Source organism: Tasmannia lanceolata, unplaced genomic scaffold, assembly GCF_043159265.1.
Source record: "Tasmannia lanceolata isolate RefF3 unplaced genomic scaffold, GAP_Taslan_0.1 ptg000008l, whole genome shotgun sequence".
NCBI lineage: Eukaryota > Viridiplantae > Streptophyta > Magnoliopsida > Canellales > Winteraceae > Tasmannia > Tasmannia lanceolata.
In genome coordinates this window covers 31,871,445-31,895,458 of record NW_027518685.1, presented here as the reverse complement: position 1 = coordinate 31,895,458, position 24,014 = coordinate 31,871,445, and the positions used below count along the sequence as shown (strand labels likewise).

Below are 24,014 nucleotides of genomic sequence, written 5' to 3'. Positions count from 1 at the left end.
GGACTCATAGCCTCATAGGAGAGAGAAGGAGAGATCTTGGGACGTCAAAATACTAGAATTGCCAATGCGGGACACACTTTTGAAAAATTGTTAGAGAGGGGCGAAATGGAGGTTATTAAGTCTCTAAAAGAGGGTTATCAAACCTCTAAATGGGGTTATCAAACTCGCAGAAGGGGATTATCAACCCTCTCTAACAATTTTTCAAAAGTGTATCCCCCGTTGGCAATTCTCGTATTTTGATATCCCCCATTGGCGATTTTTCCTACTTTTTTTAGAAAGCAGAAATAAAAAATAATATTATTTTGGAAAAGGATTAAGGGAATGATATCAGCACAACCATGTTTTAATCACAATTCCATAAAGGATGGTTTTGCATCTGTTTTTTCAAGATTTTGGGTGTATTTTTTAAGGGTATTTTTAATCATTTAAAATATTTTTGAAACTGTGGGTGGTTGTGAAAAATATGTTTTGGAAATTGTTTGCCTAGTATTTCAAAAATTGACTTTACAGGCTAATTCAAGTATAATTCAAGTTTAAAACTTACATTTGCAAAGTATATGTTCATTGGTTAGATATCCATCTATCATTGGAGGAAGTAAGTGATTGATATTTGGTTAATGGGGAAAAATGAGATGTCTACAGAAGGTGATAGCTGTGACGATGAATGTACATGGCTCCTTTCAACACTCAAATATCCTCATCTTCTCCAATGCGTTACTAACAGCAGGCTGTCTCATATCCTCTAGCAAGTGTTGCGGGATTATCTATCCCGACTTACCGGAATCACGAATCAGAATCCGTATCTTAATATGCGCGGAATACCTTCGGCGATGTTCGCTAGCAAATCCCATATTGTATTAAACTCCAGCAAGTTCAATGTCATATTTCAATAAAAGTCTAAGAAATATATTTGGTTTCAATTAATCGATTGCCTACTACACATTTACATCATTTTTGCCTAAATCATAAGCTTCAACTCTCAACCCATAGTTCCCCTTTTTACCTTGGCTGTATTCTTATCCAAGTCCGACTTTTGCCCTATAGAGTCTGTGTTTTACCCTATAAAGTCGATCAAAAATCTTTTGACGCTTATGATTCCGCCAACCAAGTACTCAAGCCCCGCCAGCTGAGTACTAGACTGTGTCGTGCCAAGTCGACTAATATTTGCTTTGGCTGCATATGCGCTTTGAAACACTGCTGTCAACTATATTTTGTGAACTGTTAACTTGACCCACATACTAAATTGATTATTTCGCCTTCAAACCGATACCATACTTTGAAATTATTCTAAGCAATTGTATGTCATATAAGAACTATCTGTTTGACGAACTATCCCCATCTCTTTCATCTAACCTTCTAAATTCTGTTAAGACATCATCCGACTCAAATTCATATATTTTGTTTTAACCTCTAGTCATATATTCATCTGACATTATTTAGTTGTCAGTTCATTGCTTATGTTCAGATTTTTCATTTAGGGCACGATTGGCTACCATGAATTGTTTGTCATGATAAATCGGTGTCTACGAGTGGAGATGAGGAGATGAGGGTGAAGTGGCTAAAAATAAGTTTGTTTCTTGATTTTGTTGCCACTCCTCATCACTTGGAGACACTAGTTTCCTGTTTTTTTGTTTCCTAATTTTTCGCCACCTCACCCTCATCCCCACTTCGAGACCAATGGTAGCCAAACTTTAGTCTCTGTTTCTTTCAACTTAAACTCAGTGTAAAACAAATTTTACGTCTATTTTTAAAATGGGCATAAATTTTATTTTACGCCCATTTTACGTTGAAAGAAACAGAGCCTTGGTTCTTGACCATTTATCATCCAAATTTGAAACTACTGAGGAAATTGGATTCTTATCATTCTAACTAGTTAGCCTATTAAAATTCAGATCTTTGATTGAGTATTAGGATCCATAACCCTACACTCTTAAGATACACCCAATCAAAGACCTTGACTAGCTCTATTCTTGCATTGCCTAGGCCCAGTCTTTGATCCTATGTGAAACCTTTAGGTCATTTTGAGAAAAGATGAAAACAAGGCAAAGAATAACTCTAATCAAAATACAATTTATTTTTTCTTACCCTCTCCTCCTCTCAAGTCTCTAACTAGTTACCCTCTCCTAATATTCCATGGAAAAAAATTCATGGTTGCCACACATGGCCTTGTTTTTTTTAAACAAGTCATTTTTAGTTCATTGCATTTTGCGGGTCCAACTCTTGCTCCTCTTACTGGCGTGTCTATACGTCACTAAGCACCACAAGCATGTTTCTTGTGAACTTTGATCTCAGCCGCAAATTGCCTTTCCTATAAGGCCACGTTTGGATACCCACAAGATTTAGATTTGGATTTCTCACATTTGCAGTTGAGATCTAGAACTGAATCATATCCTTAGATTTCCAAATCAGTACAATAGTGGAAAAAAAAATCCAATTTTCAAATCTGTTCTACAACAATACATTATTTGGAAATCAATATTTGTGGCAATTATATTCACCCTGGCTGCTCCTCAACCTTGCTGCTTCAGCAGCGAGACATCCCTCCCCTCCCTCCTCTCTCATGCAAAGTGAGCCGCTAAATGCCTTTCCGCGAAATTCCCTAGTAACAAGCATATTAAAGTGAAAAATACCGAAAAAGAGAGTGTGCCATGAGTTTTCTATATGGTGCCCGAGCGTAAAGTACTGTGACCGAATATAAATTTACTTAGATAATACAAATTCATAAGATATTACACCGTGTCTTCGCGTATTTGTACGTTAAAAGTGAAGTGGAGCCTACGTGGTTGGATCATCCAAACCTTTCATATATTGGGTCCTTGGTTAAAACGCTAGAATGATCTCAACCCTCCGATTTGATGAGGTTTATGTAATGTGCCATCCCTCCACAGATCGAAAGGTTAGGAATATCCTATGGTGATGACTTTCTAGGCATGGTATATTTAGCTGGGACTGAATAAATGAATGGTTTGGATCATCCAACCAATTGGGCCCACTGCATTTTGGGAAAAAAAAAAAAACAAGCTGACAATATATAAAAACTCTCACTTCCGCCTCATTAGAATCACACATCCTACGTCCATTATGATCACAAAATAGACCTCCAATGCCCACTAGCCCTTGATTACCTTTAGAGCGTCCTTCGAAATGCTTTTTCTTCTTTTTACATTAGTAATTTGGTATAATAATAGGATATTAGAATATTAAAATTCAGGTATTCAAATAGTTTGGGATTGATTCCCATAGCCAGATGGTGAAGATCACCAGACTCAAGTGATGGGGAATGAAGGCTGATTAGGTTTGCTTCTCATTAATAAAACAGAGGGAATTGCAAATAGCTGAAATTTAAGAAACTAGACAGTATGGGGCTCAAATGGTTGTATGGGCGTCGAGCGACACCTTGTCTCCCAGGCCATACCCCTATGTTCTTGATTTCTGATCTTTAATGAGATGTAACTGTTATTAAAAAGAAAGAAAGAGAAACTAAACAATATGCCATTGATTTGAAGATATGCAAAACCAGCATGCAATCCTTTTTTAGAGTCATAAAAAAAAAAGTGTTTTTGGTGAAATCTATTTACAGCCATAAAAGCTACCACAAAACCTTTGCATAGCAAAGATAATACATACATGTGTGAGGAATATCAGGGCTGAACATGGGCTCTGCAGTATGGACAATGTGAATGGACAGAAAGCCAAGGGAGAAGGCAATTTGAATGGTATCTGTGGGAACAAGGGAGTTTCATGAAATCTTGCTCGGCCTGAAAGTCATCCAAGCAAATGGGACATACGTCCTTCACAGAATTTCTCCGATAAAGCAGGGGATGACACTGCTTCTCTTCTTTCATCATGCCAATATGAGTGTCACTGGCGCCAATCAAATCGCCAGAGCCTCTGTGTTCGTTTGGATGGTGGTTACTCCATCTGTTGTTTTGGAAGCAATGAGTGCAAATCGATTTAGGTTATAAATATCTATTAACATGATAACAAAAAAAAATAACGCTAATAACTACAAACCCATATTAAGACAACAAGCAAGAGCACAATAACCTTTTGTAATCCCTACAAAATTATAACAACACCTGCATATAGAAATAATTTGACATTTTATTTTGAAGATGTAGCGATTTTATTGAATGAAAAGAACCTATAATACATGCTTAAGGGGACAAGGCATCCCACGAGCTGATTAATTACGACCGCTGTTAAACTCCGTACTCAGATCCTATCCACCCAGCCCAGCCTATCTCTTTCCAATGGTCATGACCCGACGGTCACCACTTCATCCATTTCCACTCCCTCCAGCGTTAAACGATCTATCATCTCATTTGTGGATTGCTTCATGTACAGATACTTGGGTTGGATGGCCTCACAAATGTCCCTCACTTCAATGATGATATTTGTCAATTCCCTCAGGCCCGATGATTTGTAGTGTGCCCGTGTCAGAACATTGGTAAAGTCTCCTTCAATGATTAAGAGTCCCAAACTATGATTTGTGAACCATCTTAATCCTCATAGAATAGCCGGCACCTCCGCCTCATTTGTCCACAAGTCCCGGCTGGTCCGGAAAAAGAAAATAGTGCGGCAATTTTCATCACAAAACATGCCACCAATTCCTGCCCTTCCCGAGTTGCCTTTGGAGCTCCGGTCAAAGTTGAACTTTATCCATCCAGGGTGGGGAGGATTTCCACTCAGGTGATATTTTCTTCCTTATCCCTCTTTCCAAAATAAATGTTTTTCAATTCCTTACGATGTTCACCATCTTGTGTCAAAGTTGAATTTTATCCATCCAGCGTGGGGAGGGTTTCCTCTTGGGTGATATTTTCACCCTTATCCCTCTTTCAAATATAATTGTTTTCCAATTCCTTTAGATGTCACCCATCTTGTAAAACAATAGCACTTTTCATTTCTTCCCCAAGAGACTAAGTCCACATTAATGTCGTTTACAATACTCCCAGCCCGCCTTTCTTTTTCCTCTAAGAGATTGCTGTTCCTTTCCTACCCAAAGAACTCCGAAACTTCTTATGAACATCTGCCAGGTCCAATGGTAAGAAACAATGTTACACATAAAAAGGTCATGCAAGAAATAAGATAAACCTCCCAACAATCTTGGGGCTTCTAGGAGAAAATAAAGAACCATGTAGTAATAAGCCAATCAAGATAGGATGTGTTAGGCCTAAAATTGGTAACAGGTTATGGTAGGGCTGGATGGTCCGAGCTAACAAGTCACGACTGAAGGGCTGGTTGAGTCCTGCGCTGCACAAGGGTACAGACAAGAAAGAAAAGGGTCAGAAGACCAACCCGGAGTGATACTCCGGACGGGCGCTTCGACACTCAAGTCAGTATGAGCAGGAGTGCAGAGCAATGTCAGAGCAAAAGCTTAGAGTTTTGATTCTCAGATTTCAGGACCCTCACCTTAGTACAAGTGAAGGCTATTTATAGTGATTCTGAGCCACCTGTCTAGGACAGGTGGTAGTTCTGAGCCACCTGTCCAAGACAGGTGGTGGCCTCTGTATGGACCAGGTCTCATACCTAAGGAGGGCAGGTGGAAGTCCCTGATTGGTCCAGGTGTCATACCTAGTAGGGACAGGTGTTGGCCTTCCAACGGTCCTTGTGAGGGCCACGTGCCAGCAGCCAATTGGATGCTGAGTTCGGACCCATCAGTGCTGAGTCCGGATTCCCTCAGTGCTGAGTCCGGACCCCATCAGTTGCCCCCTGGTTCTTCGAGCCATGAGAGTGGCTAGAAGAAGCAAAGAGAAAGTAAAGACAGCGTCTGGCCGGCCTTAAGGCCTCTGGGCAGCTCAGGCCGGACTCAGATTTAGCTAGGAGGAATCGTGGCCGGACAGGAGCCTCCGGGAGCCCTGGCCTGGCCTTGAAGTTTGGCCTGAAGGAGCACGGCCGGGCAGAAGGCTTTCGTTTATCCAGTACGGCCGAATTTTGGACCAGAAGTCTGGCCGGCCAGGCTTCCTGGGCGTCATAGCCGGGCGTAATTGGTTCATGCGGTTCATGCGATCCTGTCCGGCTAAGGCTGTGGACGGCCAGCCGGGCAGGTCTTTGGACTTCGAGCGCTTTGCCGTCTAGCGAATGCGCCATATCCTGTCCGGCTAAGGCTGTGGACGGCCAGCCGGGCAGGGTTTTTATCTTCTAGCGTTTTTGTCGTCTAGCGATTGCGCCATATCCTGTCCGGTTAACCGGACAGGTATTTTGTCTTCTAGCGCTTTTGTCGTCTAGCGAATGCGCCATATCCTGTCCGGCCAGCCGGACAGGTCTTTTGTCTTCTAGCGCTTTTGTCGTCTAGAGATTGCGCCATATCCTGTCCGGCCAGCCGGACAGGTCTTTTGTCTTCTAGCGCTTTTTGTCGTCTAGCGATTGCGCCATATCCTGTCCGGCTAACCGGACAGGTATTTTGTCTTCTAGCGCTTTTGTCGTCTAGAGATTGCGCCATATCCTGTCCGGGCGGCCAGACAGGTCTTTTGTCTTCTAGTGCTTTTGTCGTCTAGCGATTGCGCCATATCCTGTCCAGCTAACCGGACAGGTATTTTGTCTTCTAGCGCTTTTGTCGTCTAGCGATTGCGCCATATCCTGTCCGGCTAACCGGACAGGTATTTTGTCTTCTAGCGCTTTTGTCGTCTAGAGATTGCGCCATATCCTGTCCGGGCAGCCGGACAGGTCTTTTGTCTTCTAGCGCTTTTGTCGTCTAGAGATTGCGCCATATCCTGTCCGGGCAGCCGGACAGGTCTTTTGTCTTCTAGCGCTTTTGTCGTCTAGCGATTGCGCCATATCCTGTCCGGCTAACCGGACAGGTCTTTTGTCTTCTAGCGCTTTTGTCGTCTAGCGATTGCGCCATATCCTGTCCGGCTAACCGGACAGGTATTTTGTCTTCTAGCGCTTTTGTCGTCTAGCGATCGCGCCATATCCTGTCCGGCTGGCCGGACAGGTCTTTTGTCTTCTAGCGCTTTTGTCGTCTAGCGATTGCGCCATATCCTGTCCGGCTAACCGGACAGGTATTTTGTCTTCTAGCGCTTTTGTCGTCTAGCGATTGCGCCATATCCTGTCCGGCTAACCGGACAGGTATTTTGTCTTCTAGCGCTTTTGTCGTCTAGAGATTGCGCCATATCCTGTCCGGGCAGCCGGACAGGTCTTTTGTCTTCTAGCGCTTTTGTCGTCTAGCGATTGCGCTATATCCTGTCCGGCTAGCCGGACAGGTCTTTTGTCTTCTAGCGCTTTTGTCGTCTAGCGATTGCGCCATATCCTGTCCGGCTAACCGGACAGGTCTTTTGTCTTCTAGCGCTTTTGTCGTCTAGCGATCGCGCCATATCCTGTCCGGCCAGCCGGACAGGTCTTTTGTCTTCTAGCGCTTTTGTCGTCTAGCGATTGCGCCATATCCTGTCCGGCTAACCGGACAGGTATTTTGTCTTCTAGCGCTTTTGTCGTCTAGCGATTGCGCCATATCCTGTCCGGCTAACCGGACATGTATTTTGTCTTCTAGCGCTTTTGTCGTCTAGCGATTGCGCCATATCCTGTCCGGCTAACCGAACAGGTCTTTTGTCTTCTAGCGCTTTTGTCGTCTAGCGATCGCGCCATATCCTGTCCGGCTAAGGCTGTGGACGGCCAGCCGGGCAGGTCTTTTGCCTTCTAGCGCTTTGGAACCTGTGCCTTGTATTTAATGCGGACGGCGCATTTAATGCGAACGACGCATTTAATGCGGCAGGTGACGTGGCGCACTCCGGCTGGTGGGAAAAGGGCAGGATTTTTCCCGCTCTTCCCAGCCTCTCTATATATACTGAAGTTTACTCTTCATTATTTACTTTTCATCTTTTACTCTCATCCTCTTCTGCTTGGCTGTTCAAGTTTTCTGCCCGCTTCGGATCAGTGAGCCCGGAGATCTTCGTCCAACACTTCAGTTCGGTAATCTCTTTTAGCTTTTCTTTTCTTCCCTTTTTAATGTCTAGCACTAGTTCGGAGACGGACTCTAGCTCAAAGGAGTCCGGTTCGACCAGTACCACCACGGGGTCCGGGGCATCAGAGAGGGCGATGCCGGCCTCACCTATGGAGGCCGGTGTTGAGGACGAAGAGATAGTAATCGTACTAGACGAGGAGAGCGGTGAGGAAATGATTGTGGACTTAGACACAATCCCGGTCCGTGGGGACGGACCGGACCGGGTAGAAACCAGCGACGATGAAGAAGACGTTGAAACGGTAGTTCCTCGCTCGCCGCGCATGCCTGTCGAGGTGATAGCGGAGGCACAGATGGAAGCCAACCCACAGTATAACATCGGGGCCCTGTACGAGGTGAACCATCTGTGGCCGGGCAAACTTTAGACCGTCAGGGACAAATACTGTATTCCTAGTCGGTACATTTTGAGGGCGGCCGTTGAAGGGGACCGGGCCAGCAACGATAGTACAGACCTCTGCCTATATGAAGAGGCCTTACGGGCCGGACTTAGGCTCCCCTTCCACCCCTTTTTTGCTGACGTACTGAATTATTACGAGCTGGCGGTTACACAGGTCGTCCCAAACTCTTGGAGAACGCTGGTCGGCTTCTTATACCTTCTGGGAGTCCGGCTCCGTAGGAACCCCACCGTGCCCGTCTTCAGGATGTGTGAGCACCTGAAGAGGCATAAGGACGGCGGCTGGATCTACATCAGCCAGAGGCCTGAAGTGAGAATGATCACTGGGATACCTACTTCCATTCACACATGGAAGAATAGGTTTTTCTACGTAAAGGACACCGTGCCGGGATCCCACTGGCCGTTCTCATTACAATGGAGAACACCGGACACTCGTCTCCTTAGTAAGAAACCAGCCCTTGAGGACTATGACCACATGACCTTCGCTCTGATCAAAGAAGAGCTCAAGCGAGGTCAAATACACTGCTCAGAATTCGAAGAGGAGGCCGAGCTGGTAGCGCTCGGGGTCACTCGTGCGACGCCGGCACGTATGTAGACTTTTTAGGCCAGCATTTTATTTTCCTGAACTGTTCTTCAATTTTTCATAGTTCTGACTGCGTTCCGTTCTCGCTCGCAGAAATGGTGAAGCAGATGTCCCTGTTGGACAGAATCAAGCAGACCTCCCAAGCGTCCCCAGCGCAGGAGCAGCCCCAAGCCAAGGGCAAGAAGAGAAAGGTGCCGGAGTCGACTCCGCCGATGGTCGCACTGGCTAAGCCTCTGAAAAGCAGCCGGGCGACGCATAAGCTTGCCATATCGAGCCGGGCAGATACCACGGGTCAGAGCTCCAGGTCCAGAGGGACGACAGGGCCGCAACACGGCGGGGCAGTTCTGGGCATTGCTGCCGCCGCGTCAGTTGGAGGCGACAAAGTCTTCCGCCCGAACTGGGCCGTGCAGAAAACGGACACCGGTCTGGGGGATACCCGAGTGGCCACGGAATTGATGTACAAGGGCGTCCTCCCACGCGACCGGTTAGAAGTCGAAAAAGAGGTGCCGGAGACCTGCGAAGCGGCAATCAGCTCCGCCCTCTATCAACTCCAAGTCTACTCAAGGGACATGGCTAAGAAACGATATCTCTTCTCTGAGACGATCACAAAGATCGAATCTGAGAAGGCCCAGCTCCAGAAAGAGAACAGCGAGCTCACTGAAGCCGTCCAGATCAAAGAGGCCGAACTCAACAGCTTACAGGACGAACTGCAGAGGGTCAAGAACCAGGCCGTGCAGGATCTCCTAAGTTCGGCAGAGAGGGCCGGAAAGAAGGAGAAGGCGGCCGTGGAGAAGGCCGTGAAGGAGACCGAGGAGAGGAAGGAGGCTCAGCACTTCGACTTGGGCCTCCAGGCCTATAGGGCAGGTTTCCTTCTCTGCTCCGAGCAGGTGAAGAGGCTTCACCCCGGCGTTTCCCTGGACGGACTGACCGTTCCGTATGCACCTCCGGAGGGGGAGGATGACGAAGAGGAAGACGAACCGGACTCCTCCCGGCCTGTTGAGACGGATGCGGAGGTGACTATGGCCGCAGTCTCCTCCACTGAGGTCGGCGAGCTTGCAACCCTCACTCCTACAGAGGTCGTCACCGAGGGGGTGGCCGACGAGGAGACCTGAGTAGCAGCCCTCTTGCTCCTATCTTTATTTTTTGCATGGTTCGTAAAGCCCATTCTTTGTAAGCCAGCTCGGCGAAGAGAGCAATTTTGTAATATGAATACTATGAATACAAATACACTTTTGTTCAACTGTCTGTACGGCATTCTTGTCTTTTGTACGCATAATTTCTGTGCTGCTTCCTTCTCTTTCTGTCGAGCCGGAGTGGTTGTCCGTCGTTGACCGAGAGGGTCTGTGAGCCATTTACAACGACCCGGAGTGAACCACTTCAACCCCACTTCAACGACCGAGAAGGTCTGCAAGCACCGAGCTGGGAGCTAAGTATGCAAACACTTAGAAAATATTTGAAGGTGGTTTCCACTGCGGGCGTCCTCGGCTGGAACTGATCTCCAAGCCACTAGGATGAGCCGGAGTGCACCACTACTGCTCGTCCTAAGTCTGCGAGAACCGAGCTGGGAGCTTAGTACGCAAACACTTAGAAAATATTTGAAGGTGGTTTCCACTGCGGGCGTCCTCGGCTGGAACTGATCTCCAAGCCACTAGGATGAGCCGGAGTGCACCACTACTGCTCGTCCTAAGTCTGCGAGAACCGAGCTGGGAGCTTGGTACGCAAACACTTAGAAAATATTTGGAGGTGGTTTCCACTGCGGGCGTCCTCGGCTGGAACTGATCTCCAAGCCACTAGGATTAGCCGGAGTGCACCACTACTGCTCGTCCTAAGTCTGCAAGCACCGAGCTGGAAGCTTGGTATGCAAACACTTAGATTCTTTGGAGGTGGTTTCCACTGCGGGCGTCCTCGGCTGGAACTGATCTCCAAGCCACTAGGATGAGCCGGAGTGGTCCAGTGCTGTATGTTGGCGTTTATATAAGTGACTCAAAGAGGGACACTTGTTTGGGAAGCTTATTTTATTCATTTCGAAACTTGAATAATTATAGCAGTTCTTTACAAGTCTACGAAGGCAAACAAAATTACTGATAGTAGATCCGAAGATTTCTAGAATTCCAGGCGTGCGGTAGCATCTGTTCGTCGAGGGACTCTAGCCGATAGCTTCCTGGGCGGATGACTTCTTTGACTCGGTACGGCCCTTCCCAGGTCGGAGAGAGCTTGCCTACTCTTCTTGGCTGGGAAACGGAGGCCTTCCTCAGGACTAGGTGGCCGGCACGGAACTCTCTTGGTCGGATCTTGACGTCATGATATCTGGACACTTTCTGCTTATAGGCCGCAGCCCTGATCTGAGATTCCTCACGAACTTCTTCAAGCAAGTCAAGGTTGGCACGGAGTCCGTCCCCGTTGAGCTGCTCATTGAAATGGACGATCCTTGGGGAGGGGACGCCGATGTCAACCGGGATCACTGCTTCTGTTCCGAAGGAGAGATTGAAGGGTGACTCGCCTGTAGCCGTGCGCGGAGTAGTCCGATACGCCCAGAGCACATGATACAGTTCGTCAGCCCAACGCCCGGCCTTGCCATCCAGTCTCTTCTTTATCCCCTGCAAGAGGGTCCTGTTCGTCACCTCTGTCTGCTCATTCGTCTGAGGATGTGCCACAGATGTGAACCTCTGCTCTATCTGCAGGTCGGAACAAAACTTTCGGAAGTTCCTTGAGTCGAACTGCTTGCCATTGTCCGTTATGAGGACCCGGGGGATTCCGAACCTGCACACTACTGATTTCCAGAAGAAGTTCTGTACATTCTGCTCTGTGATCTTGGCCAGAGGCTCTGCTTCTACCCATTTGGTGAAATAATCGATGGTGACAACGACGAACTCACGGCCTCCAGAGGCCGGCGGGAAGGGGCCCAGAATATCCATTCCCCATACTGCAAAGGGAAGATGACTGATGATCGGGGCCATCAGAACGGGGGGCTGGTGGACGGCCGGAGAGAACTTCTGGCACTTCTCACACTTTTTCACAAGGCTCAGAGCGTCCTTCCTCAATGTAGGCCAGTACAGACCTCTCAGGAGGACTTTAATGGTGAGGGCCTTGCCCCCGAGGTGCTCTCCGCAGATTCCTTCATGTGTTTCCTGCAGGGCCAACAAGGCATCACTGGGGCGGAGACACTTTAGATACGGGAGGGTATACGACCTCTTGTACAGAGTCTCGCCATCCAGTGAAAACCTTGCTGCCCGCTGCATGACCTTACAGGCCTCCTTTTTCTCTCCCGGGAGCTCTCCGCTGCGCAGATACCTGATGATCTCATCCATCCAGCACGGCTCATCGTCGATCTGCATCACTACGGCGGACTGGCCATCGATACTGGACCTCTTCAGAAACTCCATGTGAATTTCTCTGAGAGCGGTGTAACCTGATGCTGCAAGTTTTGATAGCACATCCGCCTTTACATTCTCTGCTCGGGGGACCCTGACGACCTCGAAGCTCTTGAACTTATCAGCCAGACTGCGAACCCTTCCCAAGTACTTGATCATCCGCTCTTCACGGGCTTCATATACCCCCTGGATCTGACAGACGACCAGCTGTGAATCGCAGTACGCCTTCAACCTCTGAGCACGGGTCTGCACAGCGAGATTCATCCCGGCTATGAGCGCTTCGTATTCTGCTTCATTGTTGGACGCACGGAAATCAAACCTCAGGGCATAATTCAGGACGAAGTCCTCTGGTCCAGTGAGAACGAGTCCTGCACCACACCCTGTCTTGTTCGATGACCCGTCCACATATACTTCCCAGAGCGGCTCTCCCAAATCTGGATGCGCGATGACGGACTCAGTCCCGGGGGGCGGTGCTGCTCTGGAAACGATTCGCGGCTCCGGTACAGCCAGCTCTGCTTCTGGAGAAGGAACTGCTACCAACCCGGGGTCTGGGTCCGGAACTGTGCACTCAGCTATGAAGTCTGCGAGAATCTGAGCTTTGATCGCCGGCCTGGGCAGATACTTGATATCAAACTCGCTGAGCTCCACGGCCCACTTGACAAGTCGGCCTGAAGTGTCTGGCCGGTGGAGGATCTGTCTGAGGGGCTGTCCTGTCAAGACCCTGATCGTGTGCGCCTGGAAGTACGGCCTTAGCTTCCTGGCCGCCATAATGAGGGCGTACACGAGCTTCTCTACTCGCTGATATCTGGTCTCTGCATCGTGGAGGACCTTGCTGACATAGTAGATCGGCTTTTGCTGGTTTGACTCTTCTCTGATCAGTACTGCTGCAACTGCCAAGGGTCCCGCTGAGAGATACAGAATCAGCTCTTCTCCTGGCTCCGGCATGGACAACAAAGGGGGAGAGGATAAGTACTGCTTCAGCTCCTCGAACGCTGCTTGACATTCCGGAGTCCAGGGCGCGGTTTTTATACCTTTGACCGCGTTGAAGAACGGGAGGCATCTTTCGGCGGACTTGGAAATAAACCGCCCCAGGGCTGCCACCAGCCCGGTCAGCCGCTGCACTTCTCTGATAGTATTGGGAGGAGTCAGCTCCATTACTGCCTTGATCTTCTCTGGATTTGCCTCTATTCCTCTCTGGCTTACCATGAAGCCCAGGAATTTGCCTACCCCGACGCCAAACGTACACTTAGTCGGATTAAGCTTCATGTTGTGTTCCCTCAAGACTTGGAAGGCCTCTTTGAGGTCGGAGACGTGGTTGGAAGCACTTCTGCTCTTCACTAGCATATCATCAACGTAGACCTCCATGTTCCGACCGATCTGATTTCTGAACAGCTTGTTGACGAGCCGCTGGTAAGTGGCTCCTGCATTCTTCAGTCCGAAAGGCATCACCCGATAGCAATAGGTCCCCTGGTCAGTAACAAACGATGTCTTCGGGATGTCTGACTCGTACATTCTGATCTGATTGTATCCTGAGAAAGCATCCATGAAACTGAGTAGCTCGTGACCCGCAGTAGCGTCAATGAGCTGATCTATTTTTGGGAGTGGGTAGCTGTCCTTTGGGCAGGCCTTATTCAGGTCTGTGAAGTCTATACAGGTCCTCCACTTCCCATTGGACTTTTTTACCATCACCACATTCGCGAGCCAGTCCGGGTACTGGATCTCGCGGACGAAATCGGCCTTCAAAAGCCTCTCCACCTCTTCTCTGATGGCTCTCCGCCTCTCAGGTGCAAAGTGTCTCCGCTTCTGCTTCACGGGCTTGCAGGTCTGATCGACACCGAGCTCATGGGTGCTAATCGACGGGTCGATGCCGGGCATGTCTGAAGGAGTCCAGGCAAAGACATCTGCATTGGCTCTGAGGAACTGAGCGAGATCCTGCTGCGCGGCCTCTGGCAGGGCAGAGCCGATCTGGACAACCCTCTGTTCGTCATCGTTGTTCAATTGAATAGAGATGAGGTCCTCTGCGGGCTCGTTGACTGTGATCTGCGCTTCGTCTCTCAGATCATACAGCTCGATTGGCAAAGACTCAGACGCATTCTTCCCTCTCAGCGCCGCCGCATAGCACCGTCTTGATTGGGGTTGATCCCCTCTGACTTCACCTATGCCTCCTGGCGTAATGAACTTCATCTTCTGATGATAAGCGGAGGGAATAGCTCGGAGGAGGTTCTGGCCAGGGCGTCCTAGAATGGCATTATAGGCCGACTTGGCCTTCACCACCAGGAAGGTCACCATGGCGAAGGACTGGCAGGGCGGCTCCCCGATAAGAACTGGAAGCTCAATCTGCCCTTCAACCTTGACAACTTCTCTTGAGAACCCGAACAGATCAGAGTTGGCCGGCTTCAGACGGTCAGTTCCGATCAGCATCTGCTCGAAGGCATGGTAGTAGAGGATGTCTGCGGAGCTCCCATTGTCGACCAGGATCTTCTTCATTTCCCAGTTCGCCACTAGCATGGTGACGACCAGGGCATCATCATGCGGGAGGATCAGGCCGTCAAGATCTGCTTCTGAAAAGGATATCTCGTTTTCCGGCTTGGCCTTCTTACTGCAGGCATGGACGGCGTTGACCTGCCGGGCATAAGTCCTGCGGGCCGATGAAGAGGTCCCTCCCGCGGTCGGCCCTCCTGAAATGGTACCAATAACACCATGAGGTTGAGGTTGAGGTTGAGGTACCTGAGGAGGGAGAATGGCCGAGGCAGGAGCTTGGATGCGGTCGCCCAGAGGTTGGGCGTCTCGGGGGCTTCTATCTCTGGGCCTCGGGTTGTCCTGGCGCTCCCTTCTGTTGTCATTATTTTTCAAGTACCTTCCGAGGTACCCTCTGCTTATCAGCTGCTCGATCTCCTCCTTCAGATGAATGCATGCATTGGTGTCATGGCCGTGACTCTTATGGAACCGGCAATACCTGGACATATCTTGCGTGCCCGCCTCTGATGTCTGCTTCTTCGGCCATCGGATAAAGTCCTCCTTCCGAATGGCTGCCAAGATTTGGGCCCTGGATGCGGTGAGCGGGGTGTAGCGCTCCCTCGGCGGGGGGCTCCTCTCCTTCCGGGGCCGGGGGGAGCTCCTTTCCTTCCGGGGCGGGCTGCTCTCCTTCCTCTGAGGCCTGTCGTCCATACGTTGCTTGGCAGGGTTCTTCTCCTCGGGTCTTCTCTTGCTGACGGAATCCAGGGCGGCGAGAGTTTCCTCGACGGAGATGTACTCTTCCGCCCCGGTCATCAGATCTGCCAGGGACTGCGGATTGCGCCGGGCAACTGTTCGTCTGAAGTCAGTTGACCGGGCTCCGGCCAGAAGAGCATTCGTTGCCGCGGAGGGATCCAGGTTGGGTACCTGCAGGGCCTCCCTATTGAACCGGCCAACGAACGCTTTCAAGGCCTCACCGTCTTCCTGTCTCAGGGCCATCAGTGAAGATGTTGTCTTTCGAGGTCTTCTGCTGCTCATGAAATGTCGGGCCAGGTCATCCCCGAAGTCGTCGAAATTGTCCACAGACTTGGGCTTCAGCCGCGAGTACCAGTCTCTCGCGGCTCCAGTTAATGTGGTGGGGAGTGCCCTGCAAAGGAACCCGTCTGACGCCCCGTGGAGAAGCATCGTGGTTCTGAAAGTCTGCAGATGATCCACGGGGTCGGTGGTCCCATCGTATTGCGGGATCTGCGGCATCTTGAAGCCCATGGGGACTGCCGCACCGAGTACTCTGTCTGTGAAAGGAGGATTGCTACTGAAGATCCTCGAAGCAGGGCGGCCATGATCTCTGGCCAGCTCTTCGATTCTATTGTCGATCTTCTGGATCCTCAGTAACATTGGATCATCCCTCTGCTCGGCCTGACGGGCAGGTCTGCTCCTTATGGCTGATGGGCTCATTGCAGAACCGGACTGGCTGAGCGGACTCCTTCGCCGGTGCCGCGATCCCTCTCCGTGCAGGGGGTCTCTCTTGTTGCCACGCTTCTGCACGGAGGGAGATCGTGACCGGTGATGCTGACGAGGCTCGGGGCGCACGTTCATGTCCCGCGAGCGATGGTCTCTTCTTGTGGAGTGACGAGTCTGGTCCCGGGGTGGAGACGCGCGTTCTCTGCGGGAGCTCTCTCCCCTCTGAACGGGTCGAGAAACTTCGACTGGGTGTTGCTGGAGTGCGGGGGCCGCATTCCTGAACTGCGCAACTACAGCAGTCATTTCTTGAAAAAAGGCCCGCATCTCCCTTGGGGTCGGGGTAGGGTCTGAGCGGTCCGAGTGAGGCGAAGTCCGCTCCACGGCCGCCCCGACCTCTACCTGCGAGGCCAGTCGCTCACTTCGTCCTTCGCGGGGGGCCGTAGCCCGGGTAGCCCGAGAAGTCGGAGGTGCTCGCTTGCCGGTCTGTCCTACCATTGTTTCTTAAGTAAGATGTCGAACAACTTTTTATTGCGGCCGTCCCACGGATGGCGCCAAATCTGTTAGGCCTAAAATTGGTAACAGGTTATGGTAGGGCTGGATGGTCCGAGCTAACAAGTCACGACTGAAGGGCTGGTTGAGTCCTGCGCTGCACAAGGGTACAGACAAGAAAGAAAATGGTCAGAAGACCAACCCGGAGTGATACTCCGGACGGGCGCTTCGACACTCAAGTCAGTATGAGCAGGAGTGCAGAGCAATGTCAGAGCAAAAGCTTAGAGTTTTGATTCTCAGATTTCAGGACCCTCACCTTAGTACAAGTGAAGGCTATTTATAGTGATTCTGAGCCACCTGTCTAGGACAGGTGGTAGTTCTGAGCCACCTGTCCAAGACAGGTGGTGGCCTCTGTATGGACCAGGTCTCATACCTAAGGAGGGCAGGTGGAAGTCCCTGATTGGTCCAGGTGTCATACCTAGTAGGGACAGGTGTTGGCCTTCCAACGGTCCTTGTGAGGGCCACGTGCCAGCAGCCAATTGGATGCTGAGTTCGGACCCATCAGTGCTGAGTCCGGATTCCCTCAGTGCTGAGTCCGGATTCCCTCAGTGCTGAGTCCGGACCCCATCAGGATGCAACTATCCAGAAGTTCTGTACTCTTGCTGCTATTTGATGTCTCAATTAGAACCCCGACAAACCAAGTCCTATGTCTAATTTTCTTTAACTGAAAACCTAATGAAGTTTCGTTGTCGTAGTAGAGATTATAAAGCTAAGCTCTGAGAGGGTTTGGGCAAGGAAAACAATTCAGTCAATTTCTCTGAAAACATTCACTGAACCAAAGAAGTTTTCTTTTGGGATTTCAAATTTGTTCCATAGGAACAATAGTTTGTGACAGCTACACAGCACTAAAAAGTAACAGGAACCCAAACTTCTGTCCTGAGAAATAGTCATTCCATCATTTATTTGCATGTAAAAGTAATTGAACTTTTCTGCTTAACAGATCAAATTTCCCCCTTGGAAATAGCAATAGGATTCTTGAAAAACCCAAGGAATCTGTAGTTTCTACTGAAAGCTAAGAAAAACGATAAAGAGTTTATCTGTAGTTTCACTTAAAGCTAAAGAAAAATAACTTAAAGAGAGCTAGCATGATGCCCAGGGGATGCCGTCCTGCTCTTTATGCCCAACCAGTGCATCTCCATTTCATTTTCCTATTAAATTGAGAGGATGATTACCCAAAGGCACTGCCATTCAGTCTTCCTCAAAATTAAGAAAATGTTTTTTTTTTTTTTTCAAGAAATTAAGAAAGGTACTTATTTGAAGATAAATTGTTAGCCAAGAGATGATGAGCAGCAGCTACTGAAATGATCCACTCTAAAATGGTTTTCAGGTTGGTTCTCTTTCTTATCATACTCTATGGGATTTGCTAGGGTCCATCACAAAAGGCATTTCGTGCAACTTCTGTTGCATTAGAGAGCACCCATCTTCATTAATTCCTTAAATCTCGACATTCGATTAATTTGCTAAATTTTATGAAATCATTTCTTTAATGTTTGCCTGCTAGATTAGTTTCTCAATATTGCTCCTTAAATTCAGCAAAGAACCAATGTGTGAATCTATATGTAAAAAAGTATGGTTCAGAAAATTCTGAACATAGGGAATAACATATACAGCTTTAATAATAGAGTGCTACAATTCAAAAAACTAAAATAAAAAAATAGAGTGCTTACCAAATTGCAACATTTGCCTAACATAATTCTAAGGTATCTCTCTCTCTCTCTCTCTCTCTCTCTCTCTCTCTCTCTCTCTCTCCATGATATGCTGCATACTAGTTTCAGCGAGATGCTCAAATAAATAAACACACACACACACACACGAGAAGCAAATAAGAAAAAGGGTGAGATAGGAAACCAGCACTCATCCTAAAAAACAATCAATCAGAATATAAAAAATCACAATTTGATTAAATCACATACAAAATGCACAAAGAAGTAATAAAGTTTCCACCAAATGTAGTTGTCCATCAGCATAGCAAGACAATTGCTTTCTAACCAAATAATCCTTCCTTTATTTCCAAATGCGAGGGACATGGAGGGCTTACGATAATGGAATCCAAAAAGAGGGAAATATAAAACCACAAAATTCCAGTATAAATCCAGTTCTTCTATTCAACTTCGTTAAGAAACAAACAACAAATATACTGAAACCATATAATTCAATAGTTTCCAAAGAAAGAACAAGAAGAAAACCTCATTCAAATTGAAAGGATACTTTTCCTCACATTGATTATTACTGTAATAAGGCAGGGCATTATTCCATGCAATTATACTCATCCCCAATTAAAAATTCCGATTTTCCTACTTCACTGAAGTTTACTAAACCCGTGGCTTTGGAATTTTCATACAAAACTGCCTCCCTAGTCCCTACACACCCCTTTCCTTGATCAAAGAATCAAGCAATTCTGATACTGGATTATTTAGAAACAGAGATCCATGTCTTGATCCAACTCAAAAAAATGCCAACTTGTCTCATGAAAAGCCCTAAAGAAATCTTCAGAAACCGTCTCGATCCCAACTTCTTTCGCAACCCTCTGAGCAAACAATAAGAACCGCCACGAATCAGCAATCTTCGTGTTAAACTCCGACACGAATTGCTCATACTTCCCAAAGCTATTTCCAAACAATACAATCCGATTCAAGAGCGGTGCCCGCCAATTTGTCTCCAACAAATTGTCATACAAAATGGCCTCACAATGCGGCATAAAGAAAAGGGTTGGTTTTTTCACTTCTCTCCTTCCTTGTTCATTGATTGAAAGAACTGAACATCCAAAACTTTCCAAAACCCTAGACTCAGTTAAAGAGAGAATTGGATCAAAAATCTCAATGTCTCCAATCCAATTAAACTTCCTCTCTAATAAGATAGCGAGAGCGAGCTGTAATCGAGGGGAATCGTATGATTCAATGCTGCCGATTCCGTAGATTACCATTTGCATTTGGGATTCGGAGGCCAAAACCCTAGAAAAAGTTTGGAGGATTTGGGGATTTTCTAGCTGGTTGAGGAAAACGCGGTAGAAATCTGAGTTTTCGAGTTTTCTGATGGAGAATTGGATTTTTTGAATCAGTTTTGATTCTCTTTCTCGATCGATTGCTGAATCTGAAGGGATCCATGGGTTTTGTACTAGGGTTAGGGTTTTGGGACTGGGGTTTCTTGTTTTTTTGCCTCGACGAGGTACAACTACAGTCCAATCCTCGTTAGGGTTTTGGTGTTTGGGATTTTCTGTTGCAGTAGCCATTCTGTGAGAATTAGGGTTAGGGTTTTAGCAAAACCTAATCCCACGGAAGAACAAAAAATCTCCTTGTTTTTTCTCTGCAACTCTCTGAATAAATTTTGGGAAGTGGCTACTTGTTTACAGTAGAAGGGGGTGTCTAAGAGAAGAAAAGGGGGAGAATATATTATTTCACTCAATTTTCTAAGAACAAAGATAAGAAAAGACAAAAATAATGGCAAATGGGTCCTTCTCAATTGGTTTAGTTCGGATCAATGCTAGGCCCAGGTCCTGAGTAAGAAAATGACGTAATTCTTTACTTCTAAGATTTTATTTTCACCCCCCTGCAGTAGGCATTCTCCCCCCTTATAACGTTATTTTGACGTCAAAAAGCGTTAAAGTTGGCCACTGTTCACCTTATAAGGGGGGTGAATGCGAACTAAGCGGGGGTGAAATATCATCGCACTTTATATGCGGCATTTTCCAAAGTATATTGTACAGCTCACATTATAGGATGATCCAAACCGTCTATTTGATGAGACACAACTCAAATAGGTTGTGCCGTCAAAATATACTGTACGGTGATCTCAACCCTCTTATCTATAGAAGTTTCCATTTTTTCACTTGGACAGCCCCCTTTGGATTTAAAAAAGAGAAAATGGTTTCTACACACATGTGTAGATAAGTTATCTATACACTAGCTTAAAATACAGTGGAGGCCCACATTGTTTGGGTGATCCAAACCATTCATTTGATTGGCCCTCACATAGATAGGGTGTCCACAAAAAATTAGCTCGATAGGATCAACCCAACCCTACAATTTGTGAAGGTAAAATGGACACGCTATCTATGTGAGGGCCAATCAAATGAATGGTTTGGATCACCCAAACAATATGCCCTCCACTATATTTTAAGCTAGTGTGTAGATAACTTACCTACACATGTGTGTAGAAACCGTTTTCTCTTTAAGATATATCATTTCCCTAACAAAATATCAATAAACAAGGAGGAATGATAGATACAAGGGAGCCCTTGCGTGAAGAGCCAAAAAAGGGCTCTTGATTGGATCGACGTCATCAAATGTGACCGATTTTAAATTGTAACTGAAAATGACGTGGATCCGATAAAGAGACCTTTTTTTGGCTCTTTATGCAAGGGCTCCCTTGTATCTATCATTGCTCCAATAACAAGTCATGCACATAAAAATATAGTGGCCCACCTATTTTGATGGTCGATACCACTCATTTCTTGGTTTTATAATATATCATAGATTTATTACAGATAGGACGTGCCCCAAAAAGAGTTCTTCATGGAATGGTACTAAGAAAACACTTTCAAAATAGGTTTCCATATTGGGAGTTTTTATATGATGCCCAACCGTCAAAATTATAAGGGCAGGGTGGCAAACCCCTGCCCCTTGATATTTTTTGTCTAAGTCTGCCCCTTGATTTTTTTTGTTTAAGTGTGACTTCGACAAAAAAAATCAAGGGGCAGGGTGACCCTTGTAATTTTGACGGTCGGGCATCATATAAATCTCCCCATATTCGAAGATTTAATATGGCTTGTTGCCCTAATAGTATAGTATTTTATTCAAAAGGTATTGTATGACCCACCATAGGATGATCCAAACCCTTTTCTTTTTTTCGTGCAAAGGATGATCTAAACTGTTCATTAGTTGGGCCATCCTAACCCTCCTATCTATGGAGAAACTAACGTCACATCATGGAGACGTGAACAGATCGGAGGGCTATGATCATCCTATAGAAATGATTTTTGGGGCACAACCTATCTAATCTAAGTTGTGGCCCAAGAGATGAACAGTTTCGATCATCCTATGGCGTGGGCAGTACAATAGTTTTTGAAGAAAAGAAAAATACTATAGGGTCACATGACCCCATAAAAATCTCTTTTCATAACCAATGCCATCACCCCTAAAAGGGAAAAGGATCCCCCTTTTGCTAGGACCTCTCTCTTTTTTTTAATCAAGCTCGATCAAACCCTAGAATCTGAACCATCCCATAGAAGTGGGACAAAGAGCAATTGGGTATTCAAGAACCCTAATCACCCTATAATCATTCTCACCTTAGAAGAATTTTCCAATCAGAAAAAAAAATAAAAAAATGTAGGAAGAAGAATTGAAATGGGGCTGAAAATAGGAAAATTGGGGGGTGCTGACCTGGAAGTAAAGGCAGTGAGTTTGCGTTGGAGTCTGTTGCGGGCTATGAGGGCAGTATCGTCCATGGCCGAAGGGGTGGATGGATCAAGTAGGGGGCGAAGAGAAGGCTCTCTCCATGACGGGATATTGTTCTGCTGATGGGCCCTTCTCCTTCTAGCCATCTCTACTCCTGGAATAATTCCAGCCATCTCTCTCAATTCCCAATTCCTCAATTCCCAATTTCTGATCCCCACTTCTCTAATTTTCAATGTGACTCACCCCATCAGATACCTCTGCATAGGAGGAATTTTTAAAAAGGGAAATCATATATTCAACCCCTTTTCTTCCCTGGTCCACCCCTTGCTGATATGTCCTCCTTCTAGGGGAGCAACTTGGATCGGGCTCAACCCGACGGGATCAACCCAATTTTGGCTCGAGTTGGGTTGGCATTTTACTCGGGTGGGGTGGCAAAGCCAACTCTATTTTTAATTTCGGGTTGGATTCGGGTTGAGGCCTTGGGCAACCCCACCTGACCCAACCTGAACCTAACCTCCGTCCTCTAATTTTCTTATGATTTCTTAGGGTTACTTTTTTTTTTTTTTTGTATTTTTATGGTTGGCACGAGGTTAACCCGAGCCCGACCTGAACTGATTTGGGAAAACAAGGTTAGATGGGTTGGGTTAGGGTTGACCACCCTTGACCTGATGCTTGGTTTGGGTCGGGTTAGTGTTGAGTGAATGCCTTGGGTTGGGCTAGGGTTGGCCTCAACCTGATCCAACCCAACCAGTAGTTGCACCCCTAGTAAATGCACTAGAAGGGGTGAGCATATCACTTCACTTTTCAAAAATACCATTCCATTTGGAATGAATTATTGAATTTGAATTGTTCCTTTTTCTTTTCTTGCTAAGATGGGTCCTACTGATCTCATTCAAAGATAATCGATGGGGGCACGGATGGTATCGGATCCGGTGGCTTAGATCTCATCGGAATTTCCGTTGACGCAGATTAGATCTTCGTAATTATTTATGGAAGAATGTCATTAGAACCGTATGATAAGCATAATATATGCCCAACCACATGACATTAGTGTGATCCAGACCGTTGTTTTCCTAGCTCCATATATCAAGGGCCTATAATCATCTGATCAAGGTCTTCTCAAGATAAACGATGGAAAAGTGTCGCCAAAAAACATCTAGGAAGGATTGTTAAAGTGACTTCTTTTTAGCAGTTTCCTCCGGATAACATAACTTCTCTTCTTTTATGCTCCTTCGTTTTGGATTTTGAGATCCCATGGTGAGTCCAAAACTGATCATTGTACTCAAATTAACATAAGCCGTATTTGTTTTAGATTTTGACAACCGATTGTGGGTTCAAAACCGGTTATTGGGTCCAAATTACGTTTAGGTTTAGGCCATGTATAATTTTGGGTCTAATAATCGGTTTGGGACTCATAATCTTAAATGAACAGGGCTTTAATTTTGAGTGCGATAATCAGTCGGTTGTCAAACTCTAAAACGAACAGGGTCGTAGTAATAATCAGTTTTGGACTTACAATCTGTTCTCAAAATCCAAAACAAATGGGGCAATGCATTTCTAAAGTTGGTTGTTTCAAGCTGTTATAATCAGCAAAGAAAATCGGCAGAAAAGAAAAAGGAGTGCAAGTATCAAATGAAAGGTGGATATAATTTCCCTGCTGATCTTCCTTCCTCAATACCTAACATTTTAGTGTCAATGTTGTAACCAATGAAGTGTGAAGTGACTCACAAGTTATGGAAAGCTAATTCAAAACTTCATGCCATTTTTTCTCTTTATTTACAATTTTTTTTTTCAACTTTAGGCAGACCTCAAAGTTTTGAAAGAAAAGCTACCAACATTCAATCAAACTAATATA

The 24,014-nt window shown here is 46.6% G+C and overlaps 1 protein-coding gene across 3 annotated transcripts; it reads right to left on the bottom strand.

The window, feature by feature from the left end:
* Positions 1–3,471: 3,471 nt before the first annotated feature.
* Positions 3,472–22,558, bottom strand: SRR1 (sensitivity to red light reduced protein (SRR1)). 3 transcript variants are annotated; one of them, XR_013253166.1, is made up of 2 exons: positions 22,145–22,558; positions 3,472–3,921 (listed from the first exon to the last, which is right to left on the bottom strand). XR_013253166.1 is itself a non-coding variant. In XM_077389259.1 (2 exons), the coding sequence occupies exon 1, from the start codon at positions 19,993–19,995 to the stop codon at positions 19,180–19,182; it is 816 nt and encodes a 271-aa protein (XP_077245374.1). In that variant the 5' UTR covers positions 19,996–20,127; the 3' UTR covers positions 3,472–3,921; positions 18,953–19,179. The 3 variants fall into 3 exon arrangements, 2 of the variants coding, with proteins under 2 accessions (XP_077245374.1, XP_077245375.1); XM_077389259.1 differs by lacking the exon at positions 22,145–22,558 and adding an exon at positions 18,953–20,127; XM_077389260.1 differs by lacking the exon at positions 22,145–22,558 and adding an exon at positions 18,985–20,127.
* Positions 22,559–24,014: the final 1,456 nt, after the last annotated feature.

What these genes read in the sequence shown, in the direction of transcription:
- SRR1 (XM_077389259.1), bottom strand. Translation starts at nt 19,995, where the DNA reads ATGGCTACTGCAACAGAAAATCCCAAACACCAAAACCCTAACGAGGAT.